This window comes from Corvus hawaiiensis, chromosome 1 (assembly GCF_020740725.1).
Source record: "Corvus hawaiiensis isolate bCorHaw1 chromosome 1, bCorHaw1.pri.cur, whole genome shotgun sequence".
Taxonomy (NCBI): Eukaryota; Metazoa; Chordata; class Aves; order Passeriformes; family Corvidae; genus Corvus; species Corvus hawaiiensis.
Window position 1 is genome coordinate 26753753 of NC_063213.1, and position 20537 is coordinate 26774289.

The following is a 20537-nucleotide window of genomic DNA, read 5'->3' on the forward strand; positions in this document are numbered from 1 at the left end:
TAATCTAAAAATCTGACAAAGAAGAAAGGGGTTTTCTTTAGCATGATGAATGATAGGACATTCAGATTCCTACTTAATGACAATTAATTTACTGTATACCCATGCAAGTTAAGATAGTTTTAATTAGTTTTTACAAAGTAAAAGGGTAACTTCATACTCTGTTTAGATAAAAGCAGCTATTGCCTGACTAAACACATTCTCATCAAATACAGAAGGTGAGCTGAGTGACCTTACTAGGATTCACTCTTATTTTAATTCTCTATTTACTGTTTAAAAATAACCCATTTGCATAATAGTGCTACACAATTTTGTCTCTAACTCTGAAATAATGCCTAATTGAAAAGTTGCTGGTATAATTAATCTCAAATGTGTGATCTTAATTTTTAAAAACAAACACAAAAATTAAAGTGTGCATTTCAAATGTATCACAGTTAGAGCTGGTGAACACAAATATCCTTATTAAAGATGATGTTTAAGTACCTTTATGAATGGGCTGAAATTATGGGTAAAGGTCAAAACATTTCCTCTTAAATTAGAAGAGGTAACATTTTTGGGATGCAAAAGCTGCAATTCTGTGTATATTACAGCATACACAATCTCTACTAACACACGATGTTCCTTCTGCAAATGCCATTATTTGTATGAGTACTGCAATGTCTTCTGTTTTTTCTTAAGTTTTCTGGAATATATATGGGAATCTACCTTTCTAAAGGCTGAATAAACCCATTTGATCAAATCTGTATCCAAGTATGTGGTTTGGCACCACTACTTGTGTGCATTCAGACACACTCTCACAGTAGGAACCAAAACGCTTGCAAATTTAAAATATCCCTGCTCATTGCAAGAGAAATTGGACTAGATGACCTTTAAAGTTCCCTTCCAACCCCAACTATTCTAGAATTCTATGATCCTTTTCAATGAAGCCATGCCCATTCATACAAGCTGGGGATTTGCCCTTGTGACTGGAACTCAGCAGCAAATTTACATTACCTGAACCATGCATAACAGAGTTTCCATTCTGCAAGATATTATTAATAGGCATTCAGTGCTTTAGCAGTGTGCCTCATCTCTCCCTATTTCTCTCAAAATCCAGATCAGGAATTACCATATTCTTAAGATTTCAAGTACTGAAGTCTGCACATTAATCTCTGGTTTAAGTCCAGACTACTTGTGTGAGTTTATTGTGTTTCTGCAGTGGGCTCAAGGTATGTTACTGTAAATTTTTTATGCATGCTACCAGTGCAGTGAGACTGATAATACAAAATGAATTTTAAAAAATCCTTCATTAGCAAGGAAAAAAAATGAAAATAACTCTCCTTCCCAGTTTCACTACTATCTGTCTTGCCTGATTCTTGAAAAATTATTGGTCAGTCACACTCCAAGGCATGTGTTCTGCAGGGCTAGCTATATGTATCCCTATATGCCCATGCGTTCCAGAGGTAAACCTCCCAACACCCACACTCCTTGAGATCACCAACTACGGTATGCAGCCAACAGCAGGAAGAAGAAATTGCATGTAAACAAAAGGTTTAAAATTCTACAGCAAAACAAGGTGGGCTGATACTATTGTATTGGTCTGTACTACCAAGCAAAAGTCAACATCACCACCTTTTCTTGCCACCATTTTTTATTGCCTTCACTGGAAGGAACAGAGTACATCTGAAAAGCGTGTAAGCATCTATGGCTACAGGGGAATGCTCTGCATAATCCTTTCTCGTTGATCAAAAGAAGCAGTAGCAAGCAGTTTGGAATGGGGTCCTCTATTTTCCTCCTTCAACAGAGAAACAGAGACAGATAAGAGAATTGAAAGACGCTGAATGGATAAAGAAAACTCTTAATATTTTGGAAAACTAAGTCAGGATCCTTGAGAATTCAGCAAACTGCTTCACTTTACAAGTGGTCTCTGGTCTATTGGTCTATGATACACAACTTGTAAGCACAACTAGCACTCTCTAAAAGGTGCAGGGCATGCTCTCCTAACAGAAAAACAGATGTAAACTTTCTCTTAACAGAGAGCTCATCAGAGAATTACTCAGCCTAACTATGAAAGTGAGTTACTGATTGCAAATAGAAAAGGGCATTTTCAAAAGCACTCAAGCCCCACTAGAAATAAAATTTATAACCTGTTTTCAGGAGCAGTCCTGCTCCTCTCCCTACTTTCTTTCAAAGTTTACTTTTAGGCTTGACATAACCCTTGTGCATTTGGCAATCAATTCTCTGGCTCTCCAGCCTCATGAGGAGGCTTATGTTGACTCCCACTTCTCTGTCAGCATGGAGGCCTTTTGGGTCAGACCCCGAAAAACCCACGTGGTTCCCTTTGTAGGACCGTCTACATTTCCAGAAAATATCACTCACTATCCATGGCGTGAAGATATTCCATATGAAGCGCCCCAGCTCCCGCAGTGGCAGCTGAAGGAATGATGTCTGCATACGGACTGCGCTGGCCTGCCAACAGAGCCATCTGATGATAATATTCAGCTGGACTGACGCCAGCATGCGGAGCTAAAAAAAACAACATAAAAGTACCATTAATGACGTAAGATAAACAAGAAGGAAAGTTTTATCACATTGCCGGTTTCTCTGGCCATTAAAACAGCTTGTTTATTTTTTAATGTAATGCAATGTCTGCAGTATGCCACCACTGGTCAATATATTTCAACCAGTGGTACTGTAAAGACACCATTCAAAAAAACCAGCAAGACATAAAATATTAATGAGCTTAGTGATCTCATATTTTTGTATTTATTATTAAGTGACTCAAAAAGTGTCAGGCTGACAGCAATGGAAACTAGTATGATTTATTTAGTGACATAAAAAAGCAAGAAAACCTTCCTAGCATTTTATTCCCATTTACCTCACTCCTGGCCCAAAGGAATCCATCTCTAAGGTAACAACATGGCTGAACCTCCATAAACATTCAAGTATCTGGAGTCTCTGCCTAGAGGACTAGAAGATTCTCCCTCACCATGTCCCTCTGTGTCTATGCTTAGGAGTAAATAGGGGTAAAGTATGATTCCAGGAAAAATAATAGTTGTCCATGAACAACACAGGGTCAGTTTTTTAAGAGGACAGACTGAAGCCAATAAATGTGACCATCCCATCCTTCAAAGTTCATGTGTAAGTATATTTGACACACAAGCCCGTTTGCAGAGTCAAACCCACAGACTGGATAGACTCTACATCCCATCACTGAGGTTATCGTGATGCAGTCCTCTGCGTCATGCACTGCATGCAATGACTGTATTAGCTGTTATCTCATGTAAAAATGAGAACTTCCTGTTCCACTCCAATTTTCAAGCAGGCCTTCAACTAATGGGCAACCCTGGACAAATAGAAAAATTGGCATCACTCTAAGATCATCTCCTCTCAACAGGCTTCAGATGCTACTGAAGGTAGAGGGTCATTTCATGAGCCTCTGTAAGAAGTACTCATAAAATACTTTTCTCCTTCTCCTTGATCCTGACCCTGACTTGCCATGAAACAGGTGGACAGCCCTTCTCTCTGGTCTCTCCCTGTCCCACTTGCAAAACAGTTTACACTCTGGTCACCACAAGATGGTACGCAAGCTTGCCTAAAACGCTTCAGGTTCCTTAGGTGAACGCACTGCACCCCAAGCTGGTACACCAGATTATTTTTATATTTTTTCATATCATTTAATGAGATTTTTTTTTAATCTCAGCAGCTGAATCTTGAATGAAAACAAAATTTTAGGCTGAAATTCTCTGAATATTGTTACCTACACAGCACTACTAAAAAGACCATTTATACCTTCATTAGAGAATCAGACCCTAAATGCAAACCTTAGAAACAAAGAATCAAGATTTACACTTTTTATGTTCTGAATATAAACAAGGCATTGGAATTTGGAGAAAAGTTTATTCAGCAACAGATTTATTACTACCAAATAAAATGAAAGAATGTGCTTTTGATGTTAAAATGTTAAATCTATAAGGAAGGGTTCTGAAAAATAGAAGTACATCAAACAGGAATAGGAATGGCATAAAAAACGAGCTGAGATAAATTAAAGCTTGCTGGTATTTTTTCCAAATTACAAACTGATTTCACAATTAATTACTATCTTTCCACTTTCTGTGAAATGGTAAAGAAATTATTCAGACCAAATTTTAAAAGATGCGTAACTCACACTGAATCACTGATATTAAAGTTTTACGGTAGTAGACAACCATGGTGTATTTCCAGACACACTGAAAATACTTCCTGAGCTTTCTGACATAAGTGTCTGGGCTAACTAACAATAACATTGGCTGCAAACTTTAAAATTAACTGCTGCAGAAAACATAGTTAACACATAATTGCATTACTAAATGTTCCATATGCCAAGAAATGCTCTGGTGCTCTTTAAAGATCATTCCTTACTACCTCCCTCAAACATAAAAAATTAACCTAGTAAATGATGTATTGCATGAAGGGTAAATGAAGGGTAAACTGGAAGGCCTGCAGCCCTGAATTTTTTCCTGTTTATTCCCGGGTAGCTTCAGCTTTGTTCCCATTTTTCTACAAGTGGAGGCATTTGCTTCTGCACCATAAGCACTGCTGAGCTTCATTTGAGCACTCTCCTCTACACATACCAACAATCCCATCCTTACCCCTGCTCCAAACCTTCGGAGGAGTCCTCAGTCACCCCTGACCCACCAAATCTGCTGGGTAAGGTGAAGTGACAAGAGTTATGTTCTAGATAGTTGTGGCTCCTGGCCATCCCCAGATATGTGAGTCAGTAGTACACTGTGAGCCCAGTAGTACACTGATATAATTATCTAACTGTCCTAAAGCAATTAGGGTAGCAAGAGAAATCTCACTATGGCTTTCAGAAGAGGAATAACAACTTCCAAGTTTTCATAGTTCAAATGCTATATGACTTAAGACACTGTGTCCATTATGTTATTAGTACGTTATGTGCATGTACCTCTTTAAACCACAGAAGTGTTTTATTTGCATTCTAGCAGTGCTCAAACCATGGTTCAGATTATTTGATCCCAGGAACCCACATCCAAAAAAGGCATTTCATTGTATACCTGATTGATCGTACAACAGACTATGGATTCCAGGGAACAAACTTGAAGCTTTTCAACAGCATGCTCTTTGACTGAGATCTCTTCAATGCCTCAATCAAGTTACTGTATTTTCATTGGATGCTGCACAACACCAGGGCTGTGGTAACTGATCAAAGATGGGCTGTGAGCCTATAGGAAGTGTGAAGTAACATATATTTGTTCAAAACCTGAAGAAAGATGTTTAAGCTAGTAAGTTTAGCATGTCCCCATGACAAAGGCTGCGTATCCAGTCAGCAATCAAAGCTCAGGGAATGAGCATTAAGACAGAGCATACTCAGCTGAGCTGTCCACACCTGAGTGTCTCATTCCATCTGAAAGCCTGGGAGAACCCAAGCTACATAGGCTGGCAGGAGAAAAGTGTCTTTCTGAGGTGGCAGGTGGAGTTGAGGCAGGGTATTTCACAGATCTGAACAGACACCAAACACCTGCACTGTAGACAGACAAATCTTAGCACCATCATAGTTATGACAGAGCTCCACACTCAACTGCTAACACCCAAGTGTCCATTTGTATGGGAACTGAATAGTTCCTTGAGGCTTTGCTGGCTGCACTACCTACAACTCACTGGACTACAATGGCAGAACAGCACAGCAAGATCACACATTTCTATACTGTACACATCTACATTTAGGTGCCAGAATCTGAAACCAAATTCTACCCTGTGACATCTCTGGAAGGTCTCTGCCTTTCTGGAGTGTCAGTTGGGTGCTGGGTCAGATAGTCCAGTGTTATCTCAGAGAGCACTATGTGCCTACATCTTTGCAAGTGAATTCAGTGTGGTATAGCTGAGACCAAAACTGTATACAGCTTAATGTCATAAAGTTCTGTGATGGGTGGTTTCCTTCACACCTTCCTTTGTCTGCCACTGGAACATACCTTAAGTATAAATGAAATTCTGCTTGAATGTGACCTGAAGAGTATTGAAAATAGCAAAGTATTGTGCATATTAGCTCCTGTGAAAAAGCCCAAACGTGCATCACGAGTTTTCCCACTATATGCCATTACATTATCGTTCTGTCATGTTTATCCTATATCTAAAGCTCTAAAGCTCCTGAAGTCAAAACTTCCCTTTCTGAGCATTCCTATTTCTTTCTTCAAAACGTTTTTTTTAAAAATACATCTGCTAAAACAAAAGGGGTAGAGTTAGCAAGAATTCATGTAACATCCAAAGTGCTGCTGGGAAAACCCTATGTGCATGCCATATACCTTGACTGACAACAGGTCATTAAAATTTATTCTCATAAGAATATGTGCCCATAACTAATGGATTAACTGTAAAGGTATATATTCTTATAAACGAGGATTAATTAGTTATCCGTTTGGATAGGGTGCACTGCTCATTTTTCAAATTCAGCTAAAGGCGGTTTAACTCTGGTAAGTTTCTGAATACACTGGGAAGATCTTTCCCATAGTTAAAGTACCATTTTAATTTCCTTTCTTTACATAGTCATTTCTGAATACGTTATATTTTAGTTCCCTTCAGCAAGTGCTACCATTTTGGAATGTCAAAGTGCTTATGCTTACCCACTATTGAAAAACCTACTATTAACAAGACAGCCTTTTTTTTGCAACTCTGTTGATGGCTCACTTTGGCAAAATTCCCACTGAAATGAATAGGAAATGTGCTAGAGTAATGACAAGAGTGATCACGGAAGTTCACTTCAGCCCAAAGAGCCTGGAAAGTAAAAGCCATGGTCACACCAAGACCTAAAGCACTGATATATCAAGTATACAGGCCACCATTTAGATTAAAAGGGACAGTCTTGATCATCAGCCACTTCTACATAAGCATCATTTCATTTGGCCATATTGGTGGCTAGGATAAACTGAAATAATTCTACATAACTATAATAGAATTATTGACTAAGTATAACTAGTCAGTGCATGCTTTATATGATTGAAAAATACTAGTTTAATTAACAAGCCTTTTGTGTCTGAAGAACTCCATGGTTATACACTGACATGCACCCATGAAGAATCTGACTCAATTCAGTGCAGATACAGTGGATTTCTTGAGATCAGAATTACACTCCATGTCAGCCCCACAAACAAAAGATATCACAAGACATACACCACCCTTACAGCATAAATTTTGCATGAGGCACCTTTTTTTTCTTCTCCCTGAAGTTTCAACATTTGTGAGATGTACAAATGAGCCATGATCGGCTGATGAAGTATTGAAACATTTATGACATAATGAATATGTCTGACAAACCTGGTGAAGCTGCTTTGAACAAGGGGGAAAAATGTTGACAAGATTAATATAACTTAAGTTGCTACAATGACAGAAAACAGGAAGCCTGTCTTAACGCACCGTCTGTTGGGCTGAGTCCGCGGGCTGCTGAGATCATGGAGAGGGATGGGCTGCTGTGCAGGGACCTGATGTAGTCCATGTAGGGGTTAATGTATGGGTGAGGGGTGCTGAAGGGAGACTCTGATGTCGCAGCAGGATTTCGGTGCGGGGAAATTCTAAGGAATGGAAGCTCTGAGTATGTTGGGCTACTAGATAAGGCAGAAGGCCTGGAAGAAACAAAAGGAAATAAAAAAAACCAGTCAGGTTATCTATACAATAAAGAAAAATACTGTAAAGGTAACACACTTGTTTCTTGAAGAATAATAACTAGTTGTTGCACGTGTAGGTTGCACATGTACTAAAGTCAACTGCCTGGAAAGAAAAAGGATGGGAAATTAATTCTTCTCTGTACCCATTATTAGCAACATTTCTCTGACCAATTTTAACATGATTTTATATTTGTTTTAATCTTTACACCCCTCAGTACCCTTTCCCCGAGCTGTTAAGGAGAAAATCACTTCAATTAGTACAAAATATGCACACTGTATTACATAGTAATTCTTACTGCAATATGAAATACATACTGAGATTCAGAATCATTTACATCTTCAAAACAATGTGGCTATTGAAAAAGGAGCTTTGAGAGCCACACTGCACCCATACCCTTCATTTGCCGGCTTACTTTCTGAAAGTGCAAGATGGCATGTCTATATAGAAATCATTTCAGGAGTCCCAAACTTTGTAAGCCATTAAAACGGATAGGTCCTTTGGAGCATTTTTTTGTTGCTGTCCCTTCCCATGAAAAATGCACAAAACTTCGTGGCAGAGGAAGAAAGATTGCTGCATATGTATGTTTTTAGTATGGCACCAGAGACCAACATTTTTTAACAAGACCCCATTAATTAACTACTCATTTTTGTGAAGGGAAAGCTGTGGTGCCCTCTCACGCTATGTGTGATGAACCAAGGCTGAAAGCTGAGTTCACAGCTGACAAAAGATAAATAACCTGCTGTAACCCTCCCCATCATCCCACCCTGTTGATATGACAGCGTCTGGGCTCTGCTTAGAGACTTTTCTCTCACAGCACCCCATCTCCAAAGGCACTGGAAAAAGTTCAAATTTCATCAGAAGGGGTTGGAGTGCCGTACCCTTGCCAACCTGCTCTTTGGTGAAAGACAATGATTAAGCCTGTCATGCATTTGCTGTAGTCCAACTGGCTGACCTGAACTAAATGCCTTTTTGTCCCTGTTTTTCCAATTAATTTAGCATATATATAGCACAGACACAGGCAGCAGCTGTGAGAGCAGTGAGGGCAGCCTGTTCCTTTGATGCTGTTGGCTTACAAAGAGTAATCAAACAAGAAATGTATTTTTTTTCCTTTAACGTACACATATCATGATCAATGGAGGTAGTTGTCATCACCTAAAAGGCCAACAGAACATAATCTTACATCGGAGCCAATTCTGCCCTGCCATCAGCTCAGAAACGCTAGCATATGAGTGGGACAGTGATCAAAGTCATGAATTCCTAACATGACGCCAGCTTCCGTGCCACTAAATCCATGAGGGCTTGTAAAACCTGAGGAATGAAGATTTCTCCTGATGTGTTTTTCTCCCTCTTTTCCCTTTCCTTTCCTATTTGACTTTTTTTGTGTTTCTTGCCCTCCTACAGCTTTCTGCAAGGTAAGCCTGTTTAGCCTTCCTGTATAAAAATACCTCCTAACTCCAAAGTTTGTTAGAGAGCTGCATTTTGCATTAGCAGCAGGTACCAACAGTGCAGTCATTCCTCTGGCACCTGAGCAAGTGACCCACATAAAGCTAAGTAACTCACTAGCATGCCTTCACCATATTTGAAATGCACTGAGAATCTGAAACCGGAAGCCACTTTCCACCACTGTGCAAACCAGACATCTCCTTTCCTCAGAGAACTTTTTGTCTACATAGTTCTAAAGTAACTTTGTTTTACAGTGGAAGTGCGTATTTTATCTTGGTACTATGAAACCTCACCAGACATGAAACATTCGTTGTCTCCTGGTTCCCTGTGAGGCCAAGTTTGGTAGGCAGGAGCTTTAAAAATCATGGTGATGTAGGAAGCAAAAGTACCACAGCTGGGTATCACATTACAGAGTGAATTTCCCATCCTGGGAGTGAGGAAAATACAGTAGTACAGGAAATTTAATACAAGAGTAACAAAGAAACTAAGTTTGGATGTTATTTTACAAGGGATTTTTTTAAATGGGATTCCAATTCACAGTTAGAAACATGAAGAGCATGCAGGCAAGCTGGGGCCCTGGCCTTATCTGGTGCATATTGAACAAAAAACTGTTTAAATGCTTAGGCAAGAAGGCTGAAAGTCTGTATTGGCCTCAGTGATTCACTCTCCAGCCGGCCAAGAGCCAAATGCTGCCGCAGGAGCAAGATTAGGAGCCAGGCTGTCAGCTTCTCCCTCCAGATCCAACAAGAGCCATTCAAGGACACCAGGACTCAGCCGCTCTTCTCCTCCTCAGCCCTGCCTCTTTCTCTCTCTCTCTCTCCTCTGAGCTCCACGGTTTTCCTAGGATGCTAGGGAAAGGACACTGACCTGGGTATCATCAATCAACAGCTGGCATATAAACAGTATTATCTGAGGCAGAAATAAGGAGTCATCAGATTCCATAAAGAATTCCCAGCTCTGGACTCTAATGTTTCCTAATTTCTCTCCAGCATCTGATTTTAAGATGCTGCTAACTTCTGTGCTCACTTTCAGTCTGGACTTTTCTCAATTCTCTGTGTTCCCAGACCCTCCTTTCCCTACAGACCCATTTTCCCTCCTACCTTTTTCATCCGCTCTTAGTCCCACAATTTGAGTCATCCTGATTTATTCCAATAAACATCACATATCCCTCCTTTCCCTCTGTGCTTAAACTACGGTGAACATCTTTCACAAGTATTAACTCCCTCCTTCAAACTAAAATGTAGCTTTTAGAAAGGGTGCTGCCAAACACCTTTATTGTTGTTTTGCAACCTCATTGTATACCAATAAATAATGACTTTTGTCCTGTAAACAGCAAACAGACGGCCTGGGAGTGGCTCTGCAGATACCCATTCAGTAACAAGGAAATAAAATCTCCAGATGTGGGTGTCAGTCCATCCCCATAATTTTTATTTCACATGTATAGAATAATAGAATGGTTTGGATTGGAAGGTACCTTTACAGGTCATCTAGTCCAACTCTGACGTCATGAGCAGGGAAAGAAGCTGGGGACCCTCCTTCAAACTCAGGACACTTCGGCCCAGCATCCTTCAAACTAGCCATGCATCCTGCTGAATGGTGTTCTGCCTTGGGTCTGAGGCTACTTCATGGGATGCAGTGAGGCTTCAGCACAAGAAGAGGCAAGGAGATTTTCAGTGATACTGCCTGACAATTTATGGCTCACCTGTAAACTGTGTGAAGGCAGAACTTGCCCTGGATCTTCTCCTGTGCAGGGCTTCTTCTGTTATACAACATATTCAGACCACTTATGGGAGGGAGCGAAGCAGATGCATGCTCTTTTCTGAATCAGAACCTCTGTGTCTACTTCTAGAGATCCTGAAAACTCAACTCAAATTTAATACCAAGCTCATCATACTTTCAATACATACTTGAAGTTGAAGGTCTCCAGGTTTGTGTGTAAAGGAGATCCTATGGCTGTGTTTCACCACTAATTTTTATCCTAGCACATGAGGATGATTTTATTATTTTCTCAGTAACCTTGATTATATCTACAACCCTGACATAAATGAGAAGGAACTGAGTACAGGGCTGGCCGTGACGGCATCTCCTCCTTTCAGTCCAGAAGGCCTTCCTGTTCACTGCTAAGGTACTGAAATATCATGAGTGTCACACAGCTTCCATATCTACACAGGACTTCCCACTCCCCATACACATCCAGCCTGACAGCTTCTTCCTGTCCCAACTCTGATGCCACGGGGAATCTCAAGCACTCAGCCTGTGAATGGCGCACATGTGATGAGGCAGTGAGATCAGTGTAAGGGCAAACAGGTGTATTTTTTCCTACTAGTTATGACTTTATTTTGATGAATGTTGCAGAGGTGTCTACACAGTCTTGAAATCTTACATAGTCACACCAGTTCAGCAGCTATGAACAGCATCAGTTGTAGGGCAAATCACAGTATGCGTGAAGTCACTTTTTTTTTTAATGATTTTTTTTCTGATCACTGCTGAACCACAGGTGAGCTACCTGTGGGATTTCAGTTATTACTCATGAAAACCACGTGTCATTTTGTTTTGTCACTTACAGCTTCAATAAATGAACTCTGCACAAGAAGCCTGACTAGCAGCAGGTTTGGATTTTAACCACCACAAAAACTGAATCAAATGCAATTCCCTTTTCAGCCCATATAGCCCTTTTTTAACTGGTGAAGGAAGATCATGGGAATCTGAGAGTTGATGAGGCAAGAACGAGCAAGTTATACATATTTCAAAATGATCTGCATGCACAGATCATTACCTAGTATTATCTTGAAAGGATCACACATTCTTTCCAACAGCAGAAAGAACTGGGATACTGGGATACTTCAGGCTATTTTTAAGCATTAGCCAGTTTTACAACGAGGAAGATCAGACTGCCCAAATTCAAATCTTATCCCTTTCTTTGGTATTAATGGAACAGCTAACTTGTACAGGTGAAATACTGCTGTCTGGCTACGACTAGAGGTGAAAGTCCCTGGGTAGGTAAGCCAGCACAGAACTTGTTAACTGTGGGTCCTTTCAACCACCCTCTCAGTGCCCTACTGATAGGATCAGAGGACTAGCCTAAAGTCCATGAAGCTATCTTACTTGGATTCACGCATGGAACTGAGTTAGAAATTGAAGAGGAGGGAATGGAAAGAAAAGAGACCCAGTTCAAGGTGCTGGGGAGCAGCAAAGGCCAGCTTCCTCCTAAGAAAGGCAAGCCAGGAGCCACGCATGGGCAATGCACTCCATGCCACCAGATCTGAGCCAGTGACCAGAGCCAGGTGCTGCTTACACAGTCAATCAGCAGTCTGAGACAAGGCAAAGTGACAAACCAAGTCTGGGTTAGGACAGTCAAGTGCAGAAGGAGACAGGGACAAAGACAGGTCAGGAGACAAGTTATGCCATAGTTCTGAGGGCTCTATCCAGAACAGCTCCCTACAGTGCAGATCCTGAGCTCAGCCAGGAGCAGGACCATATATGGGCACTACTTACAACACCAGCCAGGCAGCTCAGCTAAAAAGGAGGTCCTGGGTGCCTGAGGTGTTGGTAGAGGTCTCAGGTGAGGCCACTCATGACAGTTATAGCCAATTAGTGGCCTCAGGGTACTTACTTGCTTTGGAGTGCTTGAACTGTTTTAATACATGCCAAAATACCAATACCGTGCAAATTGTCCCCATTCCTGTATCTCTCGCAACTGTGAAAACTACAGCAGGCCCCACGGCTGACTACAACCCCCACACTTGCCACAGGCATTTTTCAATAGCAATGTTTTCTGGAAGCAGATGTAAAGCCATTCGGAACAGCCACAAAGGTCTCTGCCACAGGAAAATCTGGATTAATATTTTTGAGGTTGGTTTGGTGTTAGAGATCTGTCATAAATGGTTTCCAAATAACTTTAAGCTGTGCTTGGACAAAAACCTCTTCTAAGCACAATCTATCTTAAAAAAAACTCATGGTGATTTAAGCCGTTTCTGATTTTAAAGGAAACTATAACTCCAAGAATGGAAATCTTAATGCCAAGTTTTGTCCTGATAAAATTTTAAATGGCTCTTTTATGAATCTGTTGAAAAATACATTTATATTGAAAACAGCAAGTGATCCTTAACTATAACATTGTAAATATGACACTGAGCTGAGGTTACAGATGGAACAATAATCTATCTCACAGAACAAAGCTTGTCAATGAAGTGGGATGAAATATTGTAACATAACCTAATTTATTATTGCCTTTTCATCCATCTTGTTATATTATGAACGTCAAAGTTCAAACCTCGATATTTAATCATTTAACAGTACGTTATTCGATGCTGGAGCAAGCATTGATGGCATAACTCCCATACCAATGATATCTACACTGTTTCTCTGATACCTGAATTTCTCAATTCAGTCATGCCTGGAGAATTGAAAAATATTAAACTCATTAAACTGCCTATGATACTCCTCTTTTATCTTTTTCTTTTTCTTCTGCAATAATCTTCTGATGTCTGTCCACAAAACATTTAACACATTTATTTCTAGTAGAACCTGGAAGACAAACAAACAAGACTTTCTTGGTATGTAGTGACTCCTATTCTAAAGCACACGGCTCAATTCCTTTGGTAATATCTCCCATGTTAAATTTCTATTGTTTATTTATTACCATAGTTGCTTGTACAAACTGACCCTTCAGAACCAGCAGCCAAAAACTGGCTAACAAAAGGTTTTTATATTAATAAAGTTGAGCTCTGAGATTTCAATGCAAGGAGATTGAGGCCAGCACTGAGCACTTTTAAAATGCAATCCACAGTCCTTTTCTCTTTTCACTTCTAATTGAATTGGCAAACAATCAAACCCATAAATACATACTATGGGAAATCAATAATATAATTTTTAATACCTAATTTTTTTCAGAAAATCTAGCTTCAAATAGGCACTCCATTCCCCTAGAATCACTCACTGCCTCAAAGCTGCTGTATCACATTCTTGGACTTAGGAAAATTAAGCAAGTAATTATGAACATTTAAAAAATTATTTGAATACATGGAAATGTCAGAGCATACCTCATACAAAACAGCTCAAGTGCTGCAAAAGAGTAAGCACTGTTAACTATATTTTCTTAATGGTGGAAATGAAGAAAAAGGAAAACATGAGCATGTTTTTTAAGTCCTAATACAAAAAACCCCTCTTGATTTCCTGTATCATTTTCCATGTGTCAACATCTAGTGAATATTTTCTCACTTTTCCTCCAAACTTCACACTGGAACTGTAGTCAGCGTAGGGAAGTCACAGAATCTGATTTGGTAGCAGTCTTTCACTTAGTAGATATATGTTCAAATAAATCATGAGTGGGTCCATGCCTATGTAGTTCACATATAAGAGAAGATACATCAGGGTTTAAGGTACACAGGCTCTGGTTTGGTTTCCAACACTTATCTGCTGTCCACCTTGCACAAGTTTGTTGTTTTCCACTCTTTCCCCATCTTTAAAACTGTGGTAAAGCACTTGGAAAATGTTCAGTATCTACAGTTGAAAGGTCAGATCAAGAGATCCTATGTTATAAATGTTTTCTCACTGAAGGAAGGACAATGCCTTACAAAATGTGTGCAGTTCTGGTATGTAAATTCCTAAAATATACAAATAACCTCACTTGAGGTTAGAATAAAAAGTTTCTCCCACATAAAGTTAAAAGGCATCATTGCCAAAACAAAAAAAAGAGGACACAAATGACTGTACAAGAGATGTTCATGGTGAGGGAAATCATGCACGACAATTAGGCAATGACCGACAGCAAAAGAATATTACTCTGGTTCCCCTTTCCTTCTTTGGGAAGTGTTAACATTATGTAGTTACAGTTAAAAATTGACTACATTAATCAAGGCACTAAATCCTTAGTCAGTGACTGTATTCCTATTTTTCTACTGACAGACTGCCTGAACACAGACCCAGGTTTTTTACATACACTGTCTGCTACTTATAAGACTTCATAAATAACCCAACCATCAGCTTGTGGATTTCCTCAAGAATAGTTTATGCCATGAAAAGCAATGAATATTCATTTTGTTATTTAACATGCTGTTTACATAAGGTCAGCTCTAACACTGGTGACTTTCAGCCCACAGTAACACCTGTACTGACTATAGCAAGCAACTGCTGCTTCAGGTGATACAGTCTTGACTTGGAGTCTTGACATGTATTCCTTAAATGTGTATGCTGATACAGTTTTGACTGTTTAATTTTCTTTGTTATGAAAAATGCAAATAAAACTATCTACTGTCCCCCAGTATTTCTGAAGTCAAGTCCAGTCTTCCTGTTCTCTTCCTCACATGCTGGTAATCTCCCCACAACAATCTGCCTTTTTCCTCTTCCTTCCATCCACCCACCATTGTTGCTGCCTCCTGGCACTGCTCTGAAACACTGTCCACTTGGCCTTTGCACTACAGAGCAGCCCAGCTTTCCTCTCCTTTCTTCCAAATCCTTCTCAGGATGCTGCAAAGAAATCAGTGTCTGGGGGAGGATTATATGGATTTACTTGGCAATTTCTTTGCTTGTACAGAGGACGCAAACATACAGAAAAGTAACCAACTATAACTACTCCCTCCAAACGCCACTTGCCCATTCTAGGCTTCTACCAGAGGTTATCTGGCAAATTTTGCGGCAGCTGTGTAAGCTCTGAGTATCCAGCTGGTGCCCCTCCCAGGCAGCACATCTCTGCCTCTGACCACTTCATTGCCCAGTTTCAGGGAGCCAGAGCAAAGCTGTGAGACTGTAAATGGGGCAAAGGCACACAATCCTGCTGCGGGACAAGGGATAATCCCCAGGGCAAGAAAAACAGCTGGGGCTGGAAACCCCTAAGGCCATCAGAGCTGACTCACCAGAGTTCATTTGCCAAAGATGTCTGACTGTGAGCTCTTCCTGGCAGAGCTCTTTGTATTTGCACAACACTCAGCAGAGCTCCAATCCTGCACAGAGCTGTTGGACTCTGCAGTAATGTAAACAGTAAATAAAAGTAATGGTAACATGTGATTTCCATCACTTGCTTCTGCTAGAGCCTTACCAAGGTATTGTCTTATTTTGGTCAGCTTGCACTGATTACTTACTACTTATAAGTAAATAATACCTTATACCTTCACAGCACTGCCCAAACTCAGTGCTGGTAAATTTTTCCTCCCCTGCCTTCAGCTGGCTCCAAGTTTACTTGTGGTCATTAATATAAGGAGGATAATGTATCAATGTTGCATTTGATGCAGAAATCATCATCATGAATATAAAACAGATGCACAGGACAAGCAAGGCTACAACAGTCCTCCACACACCATTTCCTCTTCAAACTATGTTGTAGCACAAAGTGCAGCAGGAACATCAAAAAGCTCTACATCCTACTCATTATCTGTTTTTAGTAATAACAGTCTGGGCAGCGAAATTACCAACTGCATTCCTATAGCAAACTTCTCTGCTCTGCAATTGTCTTCCGATGCTCTAGAGGTGGGCTCATTTGCTATTCAAATTTTAGCCTCCTCTAGGTTACAGGCAGAGCCTGCCATCCCTTCAAGTATTTAACCACAGAGGCACCATCATATGAGTATGTGGACATATACAAAAATCTGGACCACAGTAATGTACCCCTTCTTGCCTCCCTTGGCCCTCCTCTCCCCCCTCAGAAAAAGTGGGTCAAAGGAGTGTCAGAAGCTTTCTCACACTTAATGCTGTTAAGCCAGCTAATTGAATAAACATTTGTTTTAACAGTTGCTCCTATTTCACTAATGCACTGTGAGAATGAGAAGAATTTTATTCCCCTTCTTCCCCGTCCTCCCCCTTCCTCAGGAGTGCCACTAGCTGTTATCGCAGTGACTAATGTGCTGTATGTTGCCATTATAGTCCTCAACTCTGAAATTACACCCAGGATGAACGATAGGCTCTGCCTGTATGCTGATTGGAGTTGGATGATGATTGATTAGAAGAAAGTCAGACTACGTAGCCATGCAAAGAGAACTGCACTAAGCCACAAGCTTAAACACTAAAGAGCATTTCATCAGTGGCTTCAGAGCTATTAGATGTTTTCATATGAACAACATTTCTCACATCCAGGTTTGCGCATTTTATCTTTATTCTTTCAAATACTGAAATTGCTGGGATAAGAGGGTTATATATATATTTATATATATATTTATATATATATATATTTATACACATTTCTAAGAGTAGCCTGAACTTTTAGGGGAAATTGAAGAGGCTTTGTGTCAAGTACAGCTAAATCCAGCCTTTCTATATCAAACCCCTGCTAGAAAATTACTGTGCAGATGATAAGGCTGAAAGATATAATAAAAAGTGACTCTACTCAATTTACACTGCAATATTGGTATGACTGAATATTTTTTATTCAGGTGACTGATAAAATCACTAAACTGTATTGCAGATAAATAAAGGAGGCTTCTGTCAAGAATAAACACCATTAATCATGAAGTCTCACCCTCTGAGTGGCTGTGCTATGCAACTGCACAAATGCACCATCACAAGTGGCATGTGACCCACTGCCTCCTTTCTTCCCCCAGCTCTCCAGTGATACTGTCTTCTTAGGAAACTTTTCTGTTGCCTTTACAACATTTGGAAGTCCTCGAATGTTTTTTTCCATTTAAGTTTATACACAACTGTAACTGAAATCTAAATTTTAGTAGCAATGCATTCAGCTGAGAATTTAACCCACGAGACAAAGTGAAGCCCTGCAGACTGTGGCTGCATTGCTGTAGATCCAGCATTATAGTGAAAAGTCTGTATTTAAACTGGTACGGATGAAGCCTTTATAACTCTAAAGCTGAAACAAGTAGGAAATTTTTCCCCCAAGCCTTCTTCCCATTTTCTTCCAAACCCACATTTTCTTACCGCTTTTATTACTTAGTTTTACTATTTCAGAATATGTGCTGAGTTTCTTTTTGAACATACAAATATAAAATTTCTTAACATCATAAATCTACCTCAGTAGAATCTATGGGTCTCCTTTCAAAAAAGCAACTTACATGCTAAAAAATGGACATGTGCTGAAAGAAACTTACCCGGCAAAAGCACAGTCATACAAAAACAAAAACAGACAACTTAGGTAACCTTTTTGTAACCTATTTTAGAGCAAGTGATGATTCAATAGTGGCCATGTTATTAAGCTGGAATGAAGCAGTGCCCTACACACTAATGAGGTTAAAAAATGTAGTTAGGTCTTCGTGTTAAAGGCACTTAGCAAGCAGCCTGCTCGGCAAAGACCAACTGTGTGTTGGAGCAGAGGACTAATCACACAGGCAGGAATCAAATCGACTGGAAGAATTAGGAGACTTGCGGCCCCGAGGAATGTAATTCATGCAGAAAAGCAGTTGTCAGAGTGAGGCCAGGGAACTGTGTGGGAAGAAAGCAAAATAAACAGCTCAACAAAGAAAACAAAGACGCTCAAATAGTGGTTTTTCTAATGCTTGAGTACACTGAAACTTCAGTGGGGGCATATGACAAAAAACTCATCAAAGACGACCTCTATAAAAGCAATATACCGGTAAATAGTGAGCTGGTTCAAAAGCACTCAGAAAATGCCTTTAGGTCTTTAAAAAATACCCTTGAAGTCGTTATGCAGGACAGAGAAAGTACACATTCATACATGTATGCATGATTGGGAGAAAAAGAAATACAACCAAATGGTACAAAACTAAGAGAGTTGAAATGGTTTCAATTTTACAATTTCTCCTCATTTCTCTCTCTACCATTCACAGATGAGAAGAGGATGCAGTCTGCATGCAAAGAGTGCCCCTGCCTGTGTGCAGCAATACTCTCCATGGAAAAACAGCATTGCTAATTAGGATCCACTCCCACAGCATGAGGACCAGATTACTGCATCCACCAGGGGGATTATCTGACCAGAAAGAAGAGCTTGAGGCTTGTCCTAAATCTCAAAAAAACTCATGTGCTATTCATGGGAAGTTTTTCTTGTGATGGGTATGACCCATGACAGTAAAATTAAACTTTGAAATTGACTGATGTATGAATTTCACAAATACTTTGTTCTCTTGAAAAACAGTATTTTTAATTAATGTGTTATTAGTCTCATAATGTAATGGGGTTTTTTTTTATTTTTAGAAAATGAAGCTTTTACCACTTTTAGTACTTTGGAACCTTTCTCCTCATTCATTCACTTATGATTTTTCTAAACTCCCCCTACCTCAAACTCAAGAATGCTATGCTCACTATTGTTTCAGCAAATTTTAGCTTTTTTTCCCTTGACTCCTTCCTCACATTAAGGCAGGTGTTCCTTCTCCTGGAAAAGCACCTGAAAAGCTTCTCACATTACTTCAAGTGAATACTGTCCTCAACATCTGTTCTGTGATGCTGAGAAACACTCTTTTCCCAAATTCAAAACCAAACCAAAACAAACTGTTTCGTTTCCAGTGTCTACTCTAAGTCACGTCCACAATATTACAAAACTGGGATCTGGGGAAGAAAGAAATCTCTTCTTTAATTCTTTTATATGATAAAATAATCACTGTTTAAAACAAAACCAAGTTGGCAATAACAAAAGAGAAATTCAGTGACTGAAAATTTCTCGTACTGCACTTGCTACTCATATTTGGTTGTGGAAGGAACATTTGACTAAAATTCTAACTTTACAGGGCTACAGTCCTGACGGAAACAGTGATGTGAAGGTTCAGTATTAATCATTTCTGTTGAGGTATGGCTGGATTTGCTTCAAATCTCTGTATTATCATCATCAGACAGCCCAAAATTGATATTCACAGGGATTAGTGACTGTTACTGAACAGAATATCAGCAAGAATTTCTCATCTAAAACTACCTGCAGCAGAAAAAAAAATTACACAAATCTACAGAAACTCCTGTATAAAATTCTACATTTACACATTTCTGTATAAAACAGATTATTTTCTGAAATGCATCCTTCTCCCCTTCCCCTAGACAAACACATGGTTTGGGAAAGAAAAGCCATTTTGAGAATGCACCTGAGTGATAAATATCAGCTGTACAGTACAGATGTATGCTGTACCCAGGACTGGAGTCAAGGGGTGACCTTATGAAAACACAACTTCCAAGCTTCTCCCATCCTCCGAGCACCACCACAAACAGCAGGTGTGCAAGTCACAGATCAGCACCAACATCCATGAGGGCAGCAGGATTCACAGGTATACGAAGCACCACTTATATCCAAGGTGAACACTGCTAAGGTACAAGGGAGGAAGAGAGATATTCTGCTAACAGCCCTTTCTTGTATTTTGTCTGCCAGTGTCAAAGCTCCAGGTATGGGAGCTGGCTGAGGTGCAACCAGAGAAGATCAGGGAAACATTCAGTTCTCATGATGGGCTGAGAAGTCTTGTCTCAGTCAGGCCAGCTTTTTGATCCCACAAGCGCTGAAAGCCATTTTGCTGCTGTGTAGTCCAGACTACAAGTTGGTCCTAACAACTGGTAAATATAGAATGGCTGGAACATCATAGCCACCA

General features: G+C 39.9%; 1 protein-coding gene across 6 annotated transcripts in view; it reads right to left on the reverse strand.

Moving 5' to 3' along the window:
• Positions 1–20537, reverse strand: part of GLI3 (GLI family zinc finger 3) — a 209192-nt gene that overhangs the window by 64879 nt on the left and 123776 nt on the right. For all 6 annotated transcript variants that reach the window (XM_048297423.1, XM_048297432.1, XM_048297441.1 and 3 more), the window contains 2 exons: positions 7387–7592; positions 2356–2502 (listed from right to left, as the gene is read on the reverse strand). In XM_048297423.1, the coding sequence (XP_048153380.1) occupies positions 2356–2502; positions 7387–7592 (353 nt within the window). The remainder of the gene's footprint in view (positions 1–2355; positions 2503–7386; positions 7593–20537) is intronic.